The sequence below is a fragment of the Leucopleurus acutus genome, assembly GCF_964270905.1.
Source record: "Leucopleurus acutus genome assembly, chromosome: 21".
Lineage (NCBI taxonomy): Eukaryota > Metazoa > Chordata > Mammalia > Artiodactyla > Delphinidae > Leucopleurus > Leucopleurus acutus.
The window spans coordinates 28,545,612-28,559,090 of NC_139163.1; the positions used below are offsets into that span (position 1 = coordinate 28,545,612).

At 44.1% G+C, this 13,479-nt stretch overlaps 1 protein-coding gene and 1 pseudogene across 2 annotated transcripts in view; both read left to right on the forward strand.

Moving 5' to 3' along the window:
* KCNU1 (potassium calcium-activated channel subfamily U member 1) overlaps positions 1–3,347 on the forward strand; it is a gene marked incomplete at both ends in the record, with an annotated part of 144,102 nt that extends 140,755 nt beyond the window's left edge. Inside the window, 2 exons of the mRNA XM_082863614.1 lie at positions 322–440; positions 2,945–3,347. Of these exons, the coding sequence (XP_082719740.1) occupies positions 322–440; positions 2,945–3,347 (522 nt within the window). The remainder of the gene's footprint in view (positions 1–321; positions 441–2,944) is intronic.
* A 6,079-nt stretch (positions 3,348–9,426) lies between these two features.
* LOC309977528 (exocyst complex component 3-like) lies at positions 9,427–11,623 on the forward strand (annotated as a pseudogene). Its single transcript has one exon. The product of its transcript is annotated as an exocyst complex component 3-like (transcript).
* The last annotated feature ends 1,856 nt before the right edge of the window (positions 11,624–13,479 follow it).

The window sequence follows — 13,479 nt, forward strand, 5'->3', positions numbered from 1 at the left end:
CCTGGTACTCACTGTGACTTCTTGATCGTTACCAAACCAGCAGTAGTAATAAAAATGAGCATAGCCCCTTGCCACACCACACCCAGACAAGCTCCTGAAAGACCAGAGTCATAAAAACAGCTGCCGGTATTAGATGCGCAAAACTCATGGTCAGCCTGATTTCCAGCCCACTTGCTGCTGCCACCAGAGAGGTATTAGGAGGGAGCTCTTGGGTCTTCCAGACTTCCTCTGGGAGAAAAGGCAAGTGACACTCCAGTAAGTGCTTGTTACAGCTTGATTCGAGTGCCGCCAGACCTAAGTTTTTCTCTCTTCTCTCCCCAGCCAAGAAGGACCTTTGGGCAGATATTCTGCGGCTCGTTAGATAACCTTGGAGTCCTGTGCCTCGGCTTGTACCGCATGATAGATGAGGAAGAGCGCAACCCAGAGCACAAAAGGGGAGTGTATGCTGGTGCAGAAGGCGCCGGCCACCGCCCAGGCATGAGGGCCAAAGCGACGTCATTCTGTGTGAAAGAGACGGCCAGAGCTTAGGGCCCCCAGATGCAACAGAGGGTGCTGGGGAAGTAGGTAACAGTGTAGGATCAGTATAAATAATATGAATGAACCCTGGTGATTGGGATCCAGGTAGTATTGGCCATGTAAGGAGAAGGGTTTCTCTGTCCCTAGTGAAATCTGAAATGCAGACCCAGATTTTCAGTCAGGGTTCTTTTGTAACTTACCCCTCATCGACGCCTGTGCGACTTTTTAAAGCCAAAAAGCCACCGTCCACACTGGAAAGATTTACTTGTTCGCTGCCGGACTCGCTGGGTCAATATTTACTGAGTGCCTTTTCTCTAGCCACTGTGCCTCGTCCATGTAAGATACGGGAGTGATGTGTAGAGATTTCAGTTTAAAGAAGATCGTTCTGACAGTAGTGGGGAAGAGAAAGAAAATGTGTGTGGAGGGGAGAGGAGAAAAGAAAGGGTACTGGGTACCAGCTCCAGACAGCACAGTAATGTAGGTCCAGACTAAGAGTCTTGTGGTGGGAACGGGCAGTACTCAGTAGAGAAGAAGAAATTAAAAATAATAGAGTGGAAATGGATCGATGAACCTGTTTCAGGAGGAAGGGGAAGGAAGTCAAATCACTGAAAGCGGAGTAGTCATGAACACGAAGAAAGACAGCTTCTCCGCTCGCAGGAGAAAGGGAGGAAAAGAAAGGATGCCAAGGCAGATCTGGCTGTGGATGAGGGCTGTGCTTAGGGAATGTTTACGTAACACTAGGATTTCTCGGTGATGTGCAGGCATAGCCCTGGCTGAGAGAAAAGAGGGGGAAAGTCTCTAGGGAGTTGAGAAAGACGTAAAAGTTACATCAATCACTGAGGGGACTGGAAAAAGGAGTTTACTGTGCATCTGTAGAAGCAGCAGTGCAAAGGGAAAGGACAGGGGATGGAAATAGCCTGAAGAGCGGATGTACCCAAGAGTAAGGAAATGAGAGAAAGAACGAGGGGAAGTTGTGGTCAGAGAGTGATTTATTGAAGGGTGAGATTTTAGAGGCAGGATGTGTCAGGAAGTTCCAACAGCAGTATGTGGTCAGGAAAGTGGTTGGGAGATAAAGATCAACTGGGTAGTGGAAATCAAAGCAGTTGGTCTGCGTGTTGGAGTCGTAAATCACAGAGACACTGCAGGCACGTAAGGTGACGGTGGCACTAGAGTTTGGAAGAAAAAGTGTCCCATGTGCCAAAGGCCTAAATAAACATGGAGGTGTGTGGATAACACTGAGGTGACTCAAGAGGAGGGTGGTAAGGCTGTAGAGCATGGACCACAACGATGGGGGGGAGCAGGGATGCTCTGGAAACAGCACTCGGAAGCCTGAATGATGCTGACCCCCCATCCCCATCTCTGTCTGCCTGTGACTGACCCCCAACACCTCTGGAAAACCTGTAGACCGTGGTAATTGGGAGAAGGTGTAGCCCATACTTGGGCGGACCTCAGGGAAGGAAATGATATTCCTGTTTGAAAGAGAGTATGTGGTTACAGCAGATCTTGTTTAGAATATCACAGAGGTTACAGGGGACTCAGTGGGCGAGAGGGAAGTGGGAAGATGATTCAGTGAAAGATCAGTGGTGACGTGTGATGGGTGCTTAGGGAAGAAGAGGTGATTATTCGGGGCGACACTGAAAGTCATGCACGGTTCTGCTGCCTCAGCGTTCTGACAGGAACACTGGCGTCTTCATGAATCTGACTCATGTTCTCCGAGGATTTGCCGTGTGCCTGATTTCCTGCCAAGACATCCTGCTTCTCTGCAGAGTCTGTCCACGCAGGTCCAGGCTCTGGGTGATCTTTGAAACTCATTGACTCACTATTTGCTTACCCGTCAAGGTTTCAAATAAACCTTTGGTTACTTTTCTTTTTCCTCCATTGGGCAACCTACATTCTGTGTGAAAGTTGGCGGCAGACACATGAAAATAGGCCTAACCCAGGATGGAAATGTCTGGCATGCACGTAATCTTCCAGTTTTGATAAAGCTTGGCTAAGTGCCAGAATTGTGCCCACCGAATTCACGAGGGTCCTGGATGTTAAAAGCAGAGAAACATATAGTTGGAAAAGCCATCAGAAATCAATTAGCCCAAACCATAGTCCCATCCGTCTCCCATTAAAATGATGAGAAAAGCAAGGCCCAGAAGGGAGGTGGCATGCCTAGGGTCAGAGGTGGCTGGTTTCAGAGGCAGGCGTGAGAACCAGTCTCCCAGCTACTAGCCTTGGACCTCTCCTGTTGCGCTGTGCCAGAGAGTTGTTTTTTGTTTGTTTGTTTGTTTCTTACTATTAATCAGAGACTAAATAAAGCAAAGCAAAACAAAAACGTCTCCTCTTTGGGCCCAGCAAAGTGACTTTCTTGTTCTGGCCACTGCCTGCAGCCACACCGTCCCAGCTGCAGGGGCTCAGAATTCACCTTTGGCTCTTCTTACAGGTTTGTGATCACCCGGCCAGAAAACGAGTTTATGCTGCTGCCCTCGGATCTTGTGTTTTGCGCCATCCCTTTCAGCACCTCCTGTTACAAAAAGGATATTTCACCTCCAAGTCCGTGTGAAATTATAAATATGGTGCCACTGACAGAAGAGACGCTTACAGACATAAATTGTCCTCCTTCAGTTGACCAGGTCAGCGAGACTGCAGCCCAGCCGCCCAGTACATCAGTCCGTTCGCTGGAGCCCAAACCAATCCCCGTTGGTGATCCTGAGCAAGCAGTGTTGACTCCAAGTGGTAAACTCTCATCCCAGACACACCCAGGTGAAACCAGGAAAGAAAACGGAAAGGAAAACCTGGAGGGAACCACCGTGGAAGATGCCTCTGCCTATCCAGAGTCAGACTAGACCTGCCGATATTTCCCAGGAGCTCCTGGCTCACTCCTTACGAGGCATCTCCAGAGGTGGTGACTTTGAACAAGGAAGGAAAAGATGGACGCCCGCCATTTTTGTGGCCACTGCTGAGGGGTGGATCAGCAAGCCCACACTGTTTGGGAAGAGACAAAAGTCCGAGCTAATCCCACTGGATCTGGTGTGATAAATAAAGGAATAGATGATAAATGCCTCTCTAAGGGAAGTTCATTGCTCTGGGTCTCTTGAGCAGAAAACATGATGGTTGGACCTGTGTTAAAGACATTGTTCAGTACTTGCTGGGTTCCTCCACACAGGGAATATAAGAAGTAATCAAGGTAAAAACAAGAAGGATTTAGACATAAGAGACAAGAAATAACGTGTCCCCAAATCAAGCGTCTTACGTTCTTTATCCTCAAACAGGCAAGTAGTGAACTCGTCGTATATTATCATCTTCTCTTTTTCCCTCATGCTTTTTCTTTCCTCATCTCTTTCTATAGGAGGTGAGGAAGACCAGATGGGGGGATACTCGTTTGAATTGGAAACGAATTTGTGTATAATTAAAACCTAGACATACCCTAGCACAAGAATGAATCTTAGAGTGTACTCAAGATGGGGTACCTGGACGAAGTCAGGTAGATTGAAATATACAGCCTTTCAGATTCCCTAATTCAAGAATAAAGACATCATCTCGTGAGAGGTAATAAAGCGTTTCCCCGTGTTCCAAAAGGAACCAGTTCACTTCCCTGTAAGCCTCATCTTTAAGTCATTTCATCTCGGTATTAGTCTGTTAACACAGTAGAAGTTCAGCACATCCAGGAAGTGTTTACTCCCAATTGGTGAGCCTTGTAAGCAGTGCCTTCTTGTGTTATAGATACAGCATAGGTAGAAGGGGGGAAGAAAGAAAGTAATAAGCCGGATTTCTCATAAATGGTTTTACATAACGTTTATGATATCCTTGACATTTTCCTCAACATCCTTGCTGATTTGGTATCACTATCTCCATTTTACAAAGGAAGAAACTATGTCACAAATAGGGTTCCCACATAAAAGAAAGGATACCCAGTTAAATTTGAATTTCAGATAAACAACGTTTTTAGTATGAGTGTGTCCAAATTATCGCACTTAGCTAGTAAGTGATCAAATCGACATTTAAACCTAGTTAATTTGACTCCCGCACCTATAGACATTTGCCTCCAGGCAAAATAGAAGAAATGAAACAAAAACTTCCATCCACAGGAAATAAAATGTATTAGTAAAGCTTTGGTTGTAATGAAATCAATACATGTGGAAAAAAGAGTAATTGTGAGGAAAGTTGTCAGAGACCAAGGAAATCCTCGTTTAAATTTTTTTTAAGCTTACCTAGATCATCTTCATCCTTTTTTGTACAGATTGACTTTCTCTGTTTTTCCGTATACATGGCAAAATATATTTTCCTGCAATTCTAAATTTATAGGTAGAGTTATAGACACATCAAAGATTTAACCGGTCCATCTCTGCCTCCCAGATCCTGATTTCTATAAGGAGGCATGTAGTGGGCTCAGCTTTGGCCACTCCATCCCAGCTGTCAGTGGATGAGGAATAGGGTGCCTCTGAATGGAGGACTTGTCCTCGGGGAAGGGAGGATGGTTCATGGTCTGGGAGGACGTGCCACCAAACATCTACTGCGAGGACAGTACCATTCCTCTGACCCGTTCCCCGAGCCATTTTATACAAAAGCATGTTTAGTAGAACCAAAATATTCCTAGGAAGGGGTGGATTAGCCCTACGCACATTCAAAATCCACAAACCCACTGCTAATCTCAGTTTAGCACGCGAACCTCCAGAGTCAAAGCTTAGCCCTCAGATGATCTCATTTCCAGTGCAGCAGAGAAATTTGAATGAGAAGTTCCTTTATTTGCCAGTATATTAGGTGAATGGGTACCAAAAATATGGCTAAAGAAAGATTGAGGTATATGCAACTATAGCCAGTATGTAAGCATTCATGTTGCCAGTCTTGAAAAATAAAACTGACAGAGGACCCCTCATGTGCCAGGTGATTCCGTGAACCAAACCCTCTACCTATAGATGGCAACATTTTTATGCAAGTCATAACACTACATCCTTTGGTAATACGGCTGATACTTAATTCATAATGATTGTTCAATTCTTATCAATAGAAGAACTGATATGAAGACAAGAGAAAATGTGCAAGGAACTTAAGAATATGTGGCCCAGTGGTTTTTAAGATTTTTTAAGACTTTGACCTTTCTGAAGTTGTATGGAAGCTACAGTCTACTTCCCCAGAGAAGAAGAATATATGCACGTATTACACAAAAGTCATTATAAAGGTCAGAAGGAGGTCATGGACCACTCTACAGTTTCTCCATCACCTTCCTAGATCCCTGATGTAGGCCTTCAATAACCAGTGGAGTGATCACCAGAAAGAACACAGGGCAGGGGAGTCAGGAGACCGGAGTACTTGTTTCGTATACTTCATTAAACATTTGTGATCTCGGGCAAGTTCTTAAGTCTCTCTCAGCTACTTTCCCAGCTCAGTTTACTTTTTTTTAAAAGAAAGTTGAAGGGCTTCTCTGGTGGCGCAGTGGTTGAGAGTCCGCCTGCCGATGCAGGGGACACGGGTTCGTGCCCCGGTCCGGGAAGATCCCACATGCCGCGGAGCGGCTGGGCCCGTGAGCCATGGCCGCTGAGCCTGTGCGTCCGGAGCCTGTGCTCCGCAACGGGAGAGGCCACAACAGTGAGAGGCCCGCGTACCACACAAAAAGAAAGTTGAACTGGAAGATTCTGAACATTACATCCATCTTCATTCATTTGCATCTATATTTATTCACGACTTGCCGTGTATCAGGCACGGTGCTAGATGCTGAGGATAGAGCAATCGTGAAGACAAAGTTGCTTTCCCCACGGAGCATAGGCACCGTATGGAGGAGGGAGAAGATAAATGAATAAATAAATGAACACGATAATTACAGATTGTGTCAAATACTGTGAAGAAAGTAAACATATTGATGTGACAGAGAATTGTGGTGGTCAGGGACCACTGAAGGGTGGCAGCGTCCTGTGGATAAACCATTTCAGGAAAGAGAACTTGGCATGACCAAGAAAAGAAAGCAAGTCAGTGTGGTCAGAACACGGCACATAAGCCAGAGGGATGTAATCTCTTAATAAGGAGAAACAGATTACATTTTACTCTAAGTGCAATGTGAAGCTCTTTGATAATTTTAAAGAATGCAGTAATGTGTTGTCCTTTATATTTTCAAAGATTACTCTGGCACTTATGGTTTCAACAGTATGACTAACTGAATTCAACTGGATTTTCTTCCTCCTACAAACACTCAGAAATGGTAGGCAAATTATAACAAAAGAATTTTTAAATGTATAACACTACTGTACGGTACATTGAAAAATGGTTAAGATGGTAAATTTTATGTTTTTGACCACAATTTCAAAAATCGTGGTATACATATAAATCAGTACAAAGAAGTGAATTCGTAACCTTATGTGCATACCTGAAAATAGATGAAAACGAATTAATTAAAAATGAATGAGCTAATTGCTGAATGTAACAAACTGAAGAAATATTAGTAAACTAACATAAATCTAAAGAGATTTTATATCACCTTTCACATTTCCCAACATAGTTGTCTGGAACAGGAAACCGGAACACAAATCCAGAGTCTGCTTTACTTAATAGCTAAGCATTTGCTATTTTGAGAGATAGCAAAAATGCTTCCTATCCAATGGATCTTTCACATAGCCTAGAGAGACACTGGAGCAACAATTAACAGAACTCAGGAGTGGGTTGACTAGGTTACCATGAAGAAGCTGGAGGGGAGTGTGTGAAACTCTCTTTAGGAAGTGCTGTTCAAAACGTGGTCCCCATCCCAGACCTGTTGAGTCAGAATCGGCATTTTAGCAAGATGCGTAAGTGGTCCATACGTTCAAGTTTGAGAAGCAGGGCTTTCAGGGGGTGTGTATGTGTCTTTGTATATATATGCAATATAGGTATATGTAACATGTATCTGTAATATACATTACACATCCACATAGACACATACATATATACATATGCATACATACAGAAATACACACATGGTGGCTTCTGGTAAGTTAAAAGATCTGGAGGTTTGGTTTTAATGAAAATTATGCCCTCCAACCTTTAGCTATTCGGCATGTTCACTTCTGTTTAAGACCTACAGTACATTCCAAACATCTCTAGTTAGCTATAAAACCCTTAACCTGACTACCTTCAAACCATAAAGGAGTTAAGGGAGGTTGGAGTTCAGTCAAGTTGGTGTATATTTTCCTGGAGGAACAATAAATAACCTACAGCTCAAAGGCATGGGTTGTTTCTCCCAAGGCAAAGAAACAAAAAAGCCCACCCTCTAAAAGCAATCTGCTTGGGTTCCTAGACTGGCATGCTTAGGGAGCACGGGCAAGACAGGAGAGGAAGCAGGAGAGGAAGGAGGGCTGCGCGGATGGGCAGGAGAGAGGGAGGGAAAGCCCTCACACTAATTAGGTTTGAAAGAATACAGGATGAGTCCAGCCACTGCCTGCTGAAAAGAAAGGAACTGGAGCAGCTGATGCTAAATTCAGACTAAACTAACCGCAAGTTCCCTGAGGACGTCACAAGGTAAACCTGATCGTCTCTATCATTTACAGTCATTATCAGGCAGACTGCTTCTGTAATTTTACTGGGGCGCCAAGGAACAGATCCCTGAAGCTAGGGGAAAAAGGTCCCAGCCCTCCAAAGGTATTTGAAAAGGAAAACCCAGGCAGCCTCCGAGCTGCTATCTTCTGATTGTTGCCTCTGTCAAGGCAGGGAAGGGGGATGACTTCATACAAGGCAGGGCTGCTCAGGTCTGGTGAGTGGCTAGAGCCAGCAGGCTTTTCTCCACCTTCATTTTCTCTCTTCTCTAGCAACCTCAGTTAGCCACCGGAGAGCCCAGCAAGCCTTCTTTCTTTCTTTCCTGAGACAGGGGAGTGCTGACCAGCTTTTCCTCTTTCTCATCTTCAAGAAAATATCTTTGCAGCATTTCATCTTGTAAGAAAGTGGGGAAAGCCAGCTGATGTACCAAGAAGGCAGCCAAGAAGGACCACTCATCTCTGAAATGTATTACTCAGCTCCCATCCTTCCCAACACCATCCTTTCTCTTGCCTTCCTGACACAGACTTTTTAACTAGTTGTGTACATCACCACTTTACTTCCACAGCTCTGATTCACTCCTTAAGCCACCCCAACCTCTGTAAACCCCATGATTCTGCTAGAAAGACTCTTTCTAAGATCACCAATTCCATTTAAGTCACTTACTAGATAGTATTTAGTACTGGCCCAACTTGAAGGCTCGGCAGAATTCAGCACAGATGATCCCCGCCGCCCAACTCCGTTCTGAAACATTGTCTTCCCTCGAGTTGCGTGATACAACAATCTTGTAATCAACCTTTTACCCTCCTGACTATGCATTCTCAACGTCCCATTCAGCTCTCCTTTTATACAACATGATTAGGTATTAGTATCACTCAAAGCTCAATTACAGACTTTCTTCTTTTTTTACTCTCAGGGGTCACTGAGTGATCCGGATAATTAAACTGGAGAGCATATACCTGAAATTAAAGGACAGGGGCTACTTACCTCTAGCCATTATTTCTATGCAAGAACGTGGCCCGGTTTTGCTAGAATTTTTTATTTTTAAGAGAAAATGAGAGTTCTGATTTTTATATAAAAATATGATGCTTTTTAATTTATGTTTCTGGTCATGAGAGAGTAGCTGTAGCAGACCAAGCCTCATTCCAACAAAAAAGTTTAAAACTGGTTAAAAATTTTTTTAAAATACCTGTTTGATCATAGAGCAACACAGTCAGCAAGAGCTTGAAAGTCTAAGACCCAAGAGAAAAGAAAGCCATTGAGGTGAGTTCACCACTCTGTGCTGTTTTTCCCTCAAGGCATTTGCCAGTCAGTAAGTGGCACCAAACAAGAGATCCAGTTGCATTTCAAGGCTAGACACTTCCAGTCAGGCGCCGGGTGGCAGTACCAAGGCATATCGTTGCTCTCACGCGGGGAAGGGTGGCGGATTCCGCCTGCTTTTTAACCATGAAGGAGACAGACCAGGAGGATGTTGCAACAGAGATTCAAAAGGTCGCTGGGATGCTTCTGTGCCTGGACCAGCAGGGCAAAGAGGAGGGGAACCTCAGAAGAGAGGCCTGGAGAAAGGCATCCGTGGAGGTCACACTGCAGGTCGCTATCCAGTCATGGTTGGACAGGGTGCTGTATGGGGTGCCACATGGGCCGGAACCAGCTCCAAAATGCACTGGATGATGTCAGAGACATCCTGCGGTCCCTGGCCAACGTCAGCAAAGACTTGAGGTGGAGCATCCACACCATCCACCAAGAGCATCAAGTACGTCAAGGATGAAGGATGCCGTTGTGCAGCACACCCAGCTCACTGCAGCTGTGGAGACCCTCAAGAACATCTTCTCGGTGTCCCAGATTGTGAGGAGTGGGGACCCTGGACCTCACTGAACAAGGGGCACTCCTTCAGGCCCACTGGAACCTGATGGACCTGGAACAGGAGTGTGCTCCTGGGAAGGGCTGATGTCCGAGCACCTCCGCGTGGACATGACCCTCATCCACAGTGACTTTGGGAACACACAGGGGCTCTCAGACGAGCTGGCCAAGCAGCTGGGGATGGTGCTGCAGAGGTCACCGCTCACCACCCCCCAGGACCCCATTTTTCTGGTCTCTGTTGTCAGGATCTTGGAAAGGGAAGAAAAATTGATTGGTGCACACTTGACCAAAAAAAATGCAAACTAGCTTTGTTCCCCTTGAGAGGTCCAAGAATTAGAAGGAGGAAATGTTTGTCATCTTGGACAGAATCGTGAGTGCTAGAATTGAGGGCACAGAGGCAGAACCCCAGGGAGTCCAACAAGGTGTGGTTCATCTGCCACCTGGAAATCATATGGAAGCGTGTCCTAGATGACCCCATTGTTGCCAAAAACCTGATGGTTGTGTGCTTTTCTCCCCATTATGAGATTTTCAGAAACTCCTCAACCACCAAGCCCTGAGAACCTGGATGCAGATCTTGTGGGAAGATCTAGAAGCAAGTGAGATTATGAGCCTGTTTGACCTGGGTCTTAAACACCTACACAAGCGCAAAGATGACTGGGAATGTGGAGCTGGTCCCAGAAGTGGACGTCAATGCCCTGAAGCTTTGACTTTCTTCAAATGTGGTGTCTGAGCTGCTCCATCTGTACATGTCAGCTCTCACTTCAAACATCATTGGCTGGCTGCAGAAAGCACTAGATACAGACACTAAAGACTGAATGAAAGAGACGGAGCCCAAAGCAGCCCCAAGCGGGAACACTCCCTACCACTGTCTTCCGGGCGTTCCATCAAATTCTTTAAATAACTGCTCAGATGAGCGAAGATTTGAAAACAAATTACCAGTTTGCGTCTTCAGCAAATGAATCCTTTCTTAAACAGACACAGAGTTGAGGCTCCGTTGCATATAGAACATCTGAAACATTGGCAGCACCACACTGCTATGTTCAGGATATGATAGCAATCATCACAGCTGTCAGAGCTTCAAGGAAGCCCTCATCAGTTTAAAAAGGAAGTATTTTTAAAATGAAGTGGAAGAGGGTGTGTCTCTGAGCCAACCAAACATGGATGGGATTTTAGACACCGTTGTTGCGAGGAGACTGCAGCAGATACCAGGAAGAGGTCTTCCAGGATCTGGAGCAACATCTCGATGAGCTGATAACAAAGAAGTGGCTGTTAGGCTCAAACGCTGTAGACATCATCTGTGTCACTGCGGAAGAATATTTCAGTGATTTTGCAGAAACTAAAAATCCATACAAAAAGAGGGTGAGAGTGAGTGGTGGTGGGTACCTGTGGGCCATCACGCAGAATCACGTCTCATCCTGGAGCACTAAGGAGGTGCCGAGAAGACAGTCAGGGAGGCTGAGCTGCTCCACTTCCTATTCCAGAAGCTGGCCTCTGGATTCGGCAAACATGCAGGTGAGCACAGTAACCCTACTGTCGCCCTTGCAGAAGTTGTGCCTGGAAGTTTCAACTCTGGTCAGCAAATACCCAGACATCAAGGATGGCCACATTGGCACACTGCTGGCCACCCGAGGGGATGGCAGCCAGGACATGAAGCAGACCATCGTCAGGAATCTGGAGCAGGGTCCCATGGCAGGAAAACCCAAACTATGTGCCCATCTTCAAGGAAATCATAGTTCCGAGTCTGAACGTAGTGGAGCTTCTCAAGTAGCCCATCGGTTTCCAGCTTTGTGTATGTTATTCTGCACTCATCATCCCCACCCTCAGAAATGTATTAAAGCAAAAGTGACTCTCGATGGTTCTCCTCAGAAGCTTCAGGTCCTCGAGCCTGTCTCCTGTCATGCCGAGCGTGTTGGATGCAAGGTGCCGGGGCTTGTGACTTCTTGAAGAACAAGTGTCCTGCTGGCTGTGGTTCCTCAGGCTTTCACATTTCTGTTGTAAACATCCTTTGTGAGGCAGGACTCTGATGGGAAATGCCTCATGGTTGATTATCATGGTGGAAAAGGTGTGTGGAGAGGGAAGAGGCCCTGTCTTCATTCACTATGGGTCTTCACTCAGAGACATGAACACAAAAATTGGAGAAATTTACCAGAGAATGATGATCTATCAAAAAATTAGTTTAAAAGTGCAAGAAGTAAAATTATAAATGTAATAGTTGGGTTTAACAGCTGTTTGAGTAGAGAAGAAGGTAAAATTAGTGAATTGGAAAACAGGTTAGTAGAAAAAAGAGTAAATCATGGAAAAAATGCACAAATGTGTATACAAGACACATGGCACATGGTAATAAGGTCTAAAACGTACTTGAAGTTTCAGAAAAATAGGGGGAGAGAGAGAGCACATGAGATAGAGAAAAATATCGGAGGAAATACTAAGAATTATCCTAAACTGAAGACATCAACACACACATTTAAGAGGAGTCTCTGTGAACCCCAAGCATGAGAAGTGAAAAAAACTAAACACATCATAGTAAAAAACCTTCAAATTAAACTAATCTAGAAGGTTTTAAAGGCATCCAGAGTTTTAAAAAAGACACATTATATATCCAACAAAGTTACAAAAGGATTGAAGGTTGACTTTTCTACAGAAACAATGGAGCAAGGGAATAACACATTTAAAGGTCTAAACAAAGAAAACTAAAGACCTATCATTCTATACCCAGTGAAAATATCATTTATAAATAAATGCAAAATACAAAAATTACCAGACAAACAGAAAGTGAAAGAATTTATCACCTTCAAACTAATACTAAAAGAAATACTAAAAGGAATTCTTCAGACATAAAGAAAAGGTTCATAAAAGGAAGTACAGAAATGCAATAAAGAATGAAGAGCAAAAAAAGGTAAATATATAGATAAATACAAATTAATATTGATTTTTTAACAATAGTAATATCATTTTGTGGGATTTAAAATAAACATGGGAGAGAAATAACTGGAATTTAAGATGCCTAACATTCGTACATTGCTGGAAATTGGTAGAAAACAGTGATGAAAATACTAATTCATAGTAACTTTATTCAGTGAAAGATGCACATTATAATCTCTTGGGTAAAGATTAAGAGAATAATACAAGGAATGCATAATGAACTATGAAAGAGCAAAACGGAAAAAAAAAAAACCTCGATTAATCAAAAAAGAGGACAAAAAAGAAAAAAAAAGGCCAGTAACAATCAACTAACAAAAGAGTGGCTGCAGCAATTTACATTGTTTGTGGTTTCAAACAAATTTGAGAATTGTTTGTTCTATTTCTGTGAAAAAATGCCACTTGAATTCTGATCGGAATTTCATCATATCTTTAGATGGTGGGGAGAGTTAATCAGTAATCAAAAACCTCCCAACAAAGAAAAGTCCAGGGCAAAATGGCTTCACTGGTGAATTCTACCAAACAGTTAAAGAATAAGTAATGCCAGTCCTTATCAATTGCTTCCAAATAAAAGAAGCTCAGCAATGCCTCAAAGCACATTTCCTCTGCAGGGTGTATTTGTTCTGCAGGGAAAGGGCCCTCCCAGAACACCTATCAATCCTAAGGACAGAAGCAAAAGTTCTAGTTGATTTTGGCTAGAAAGCA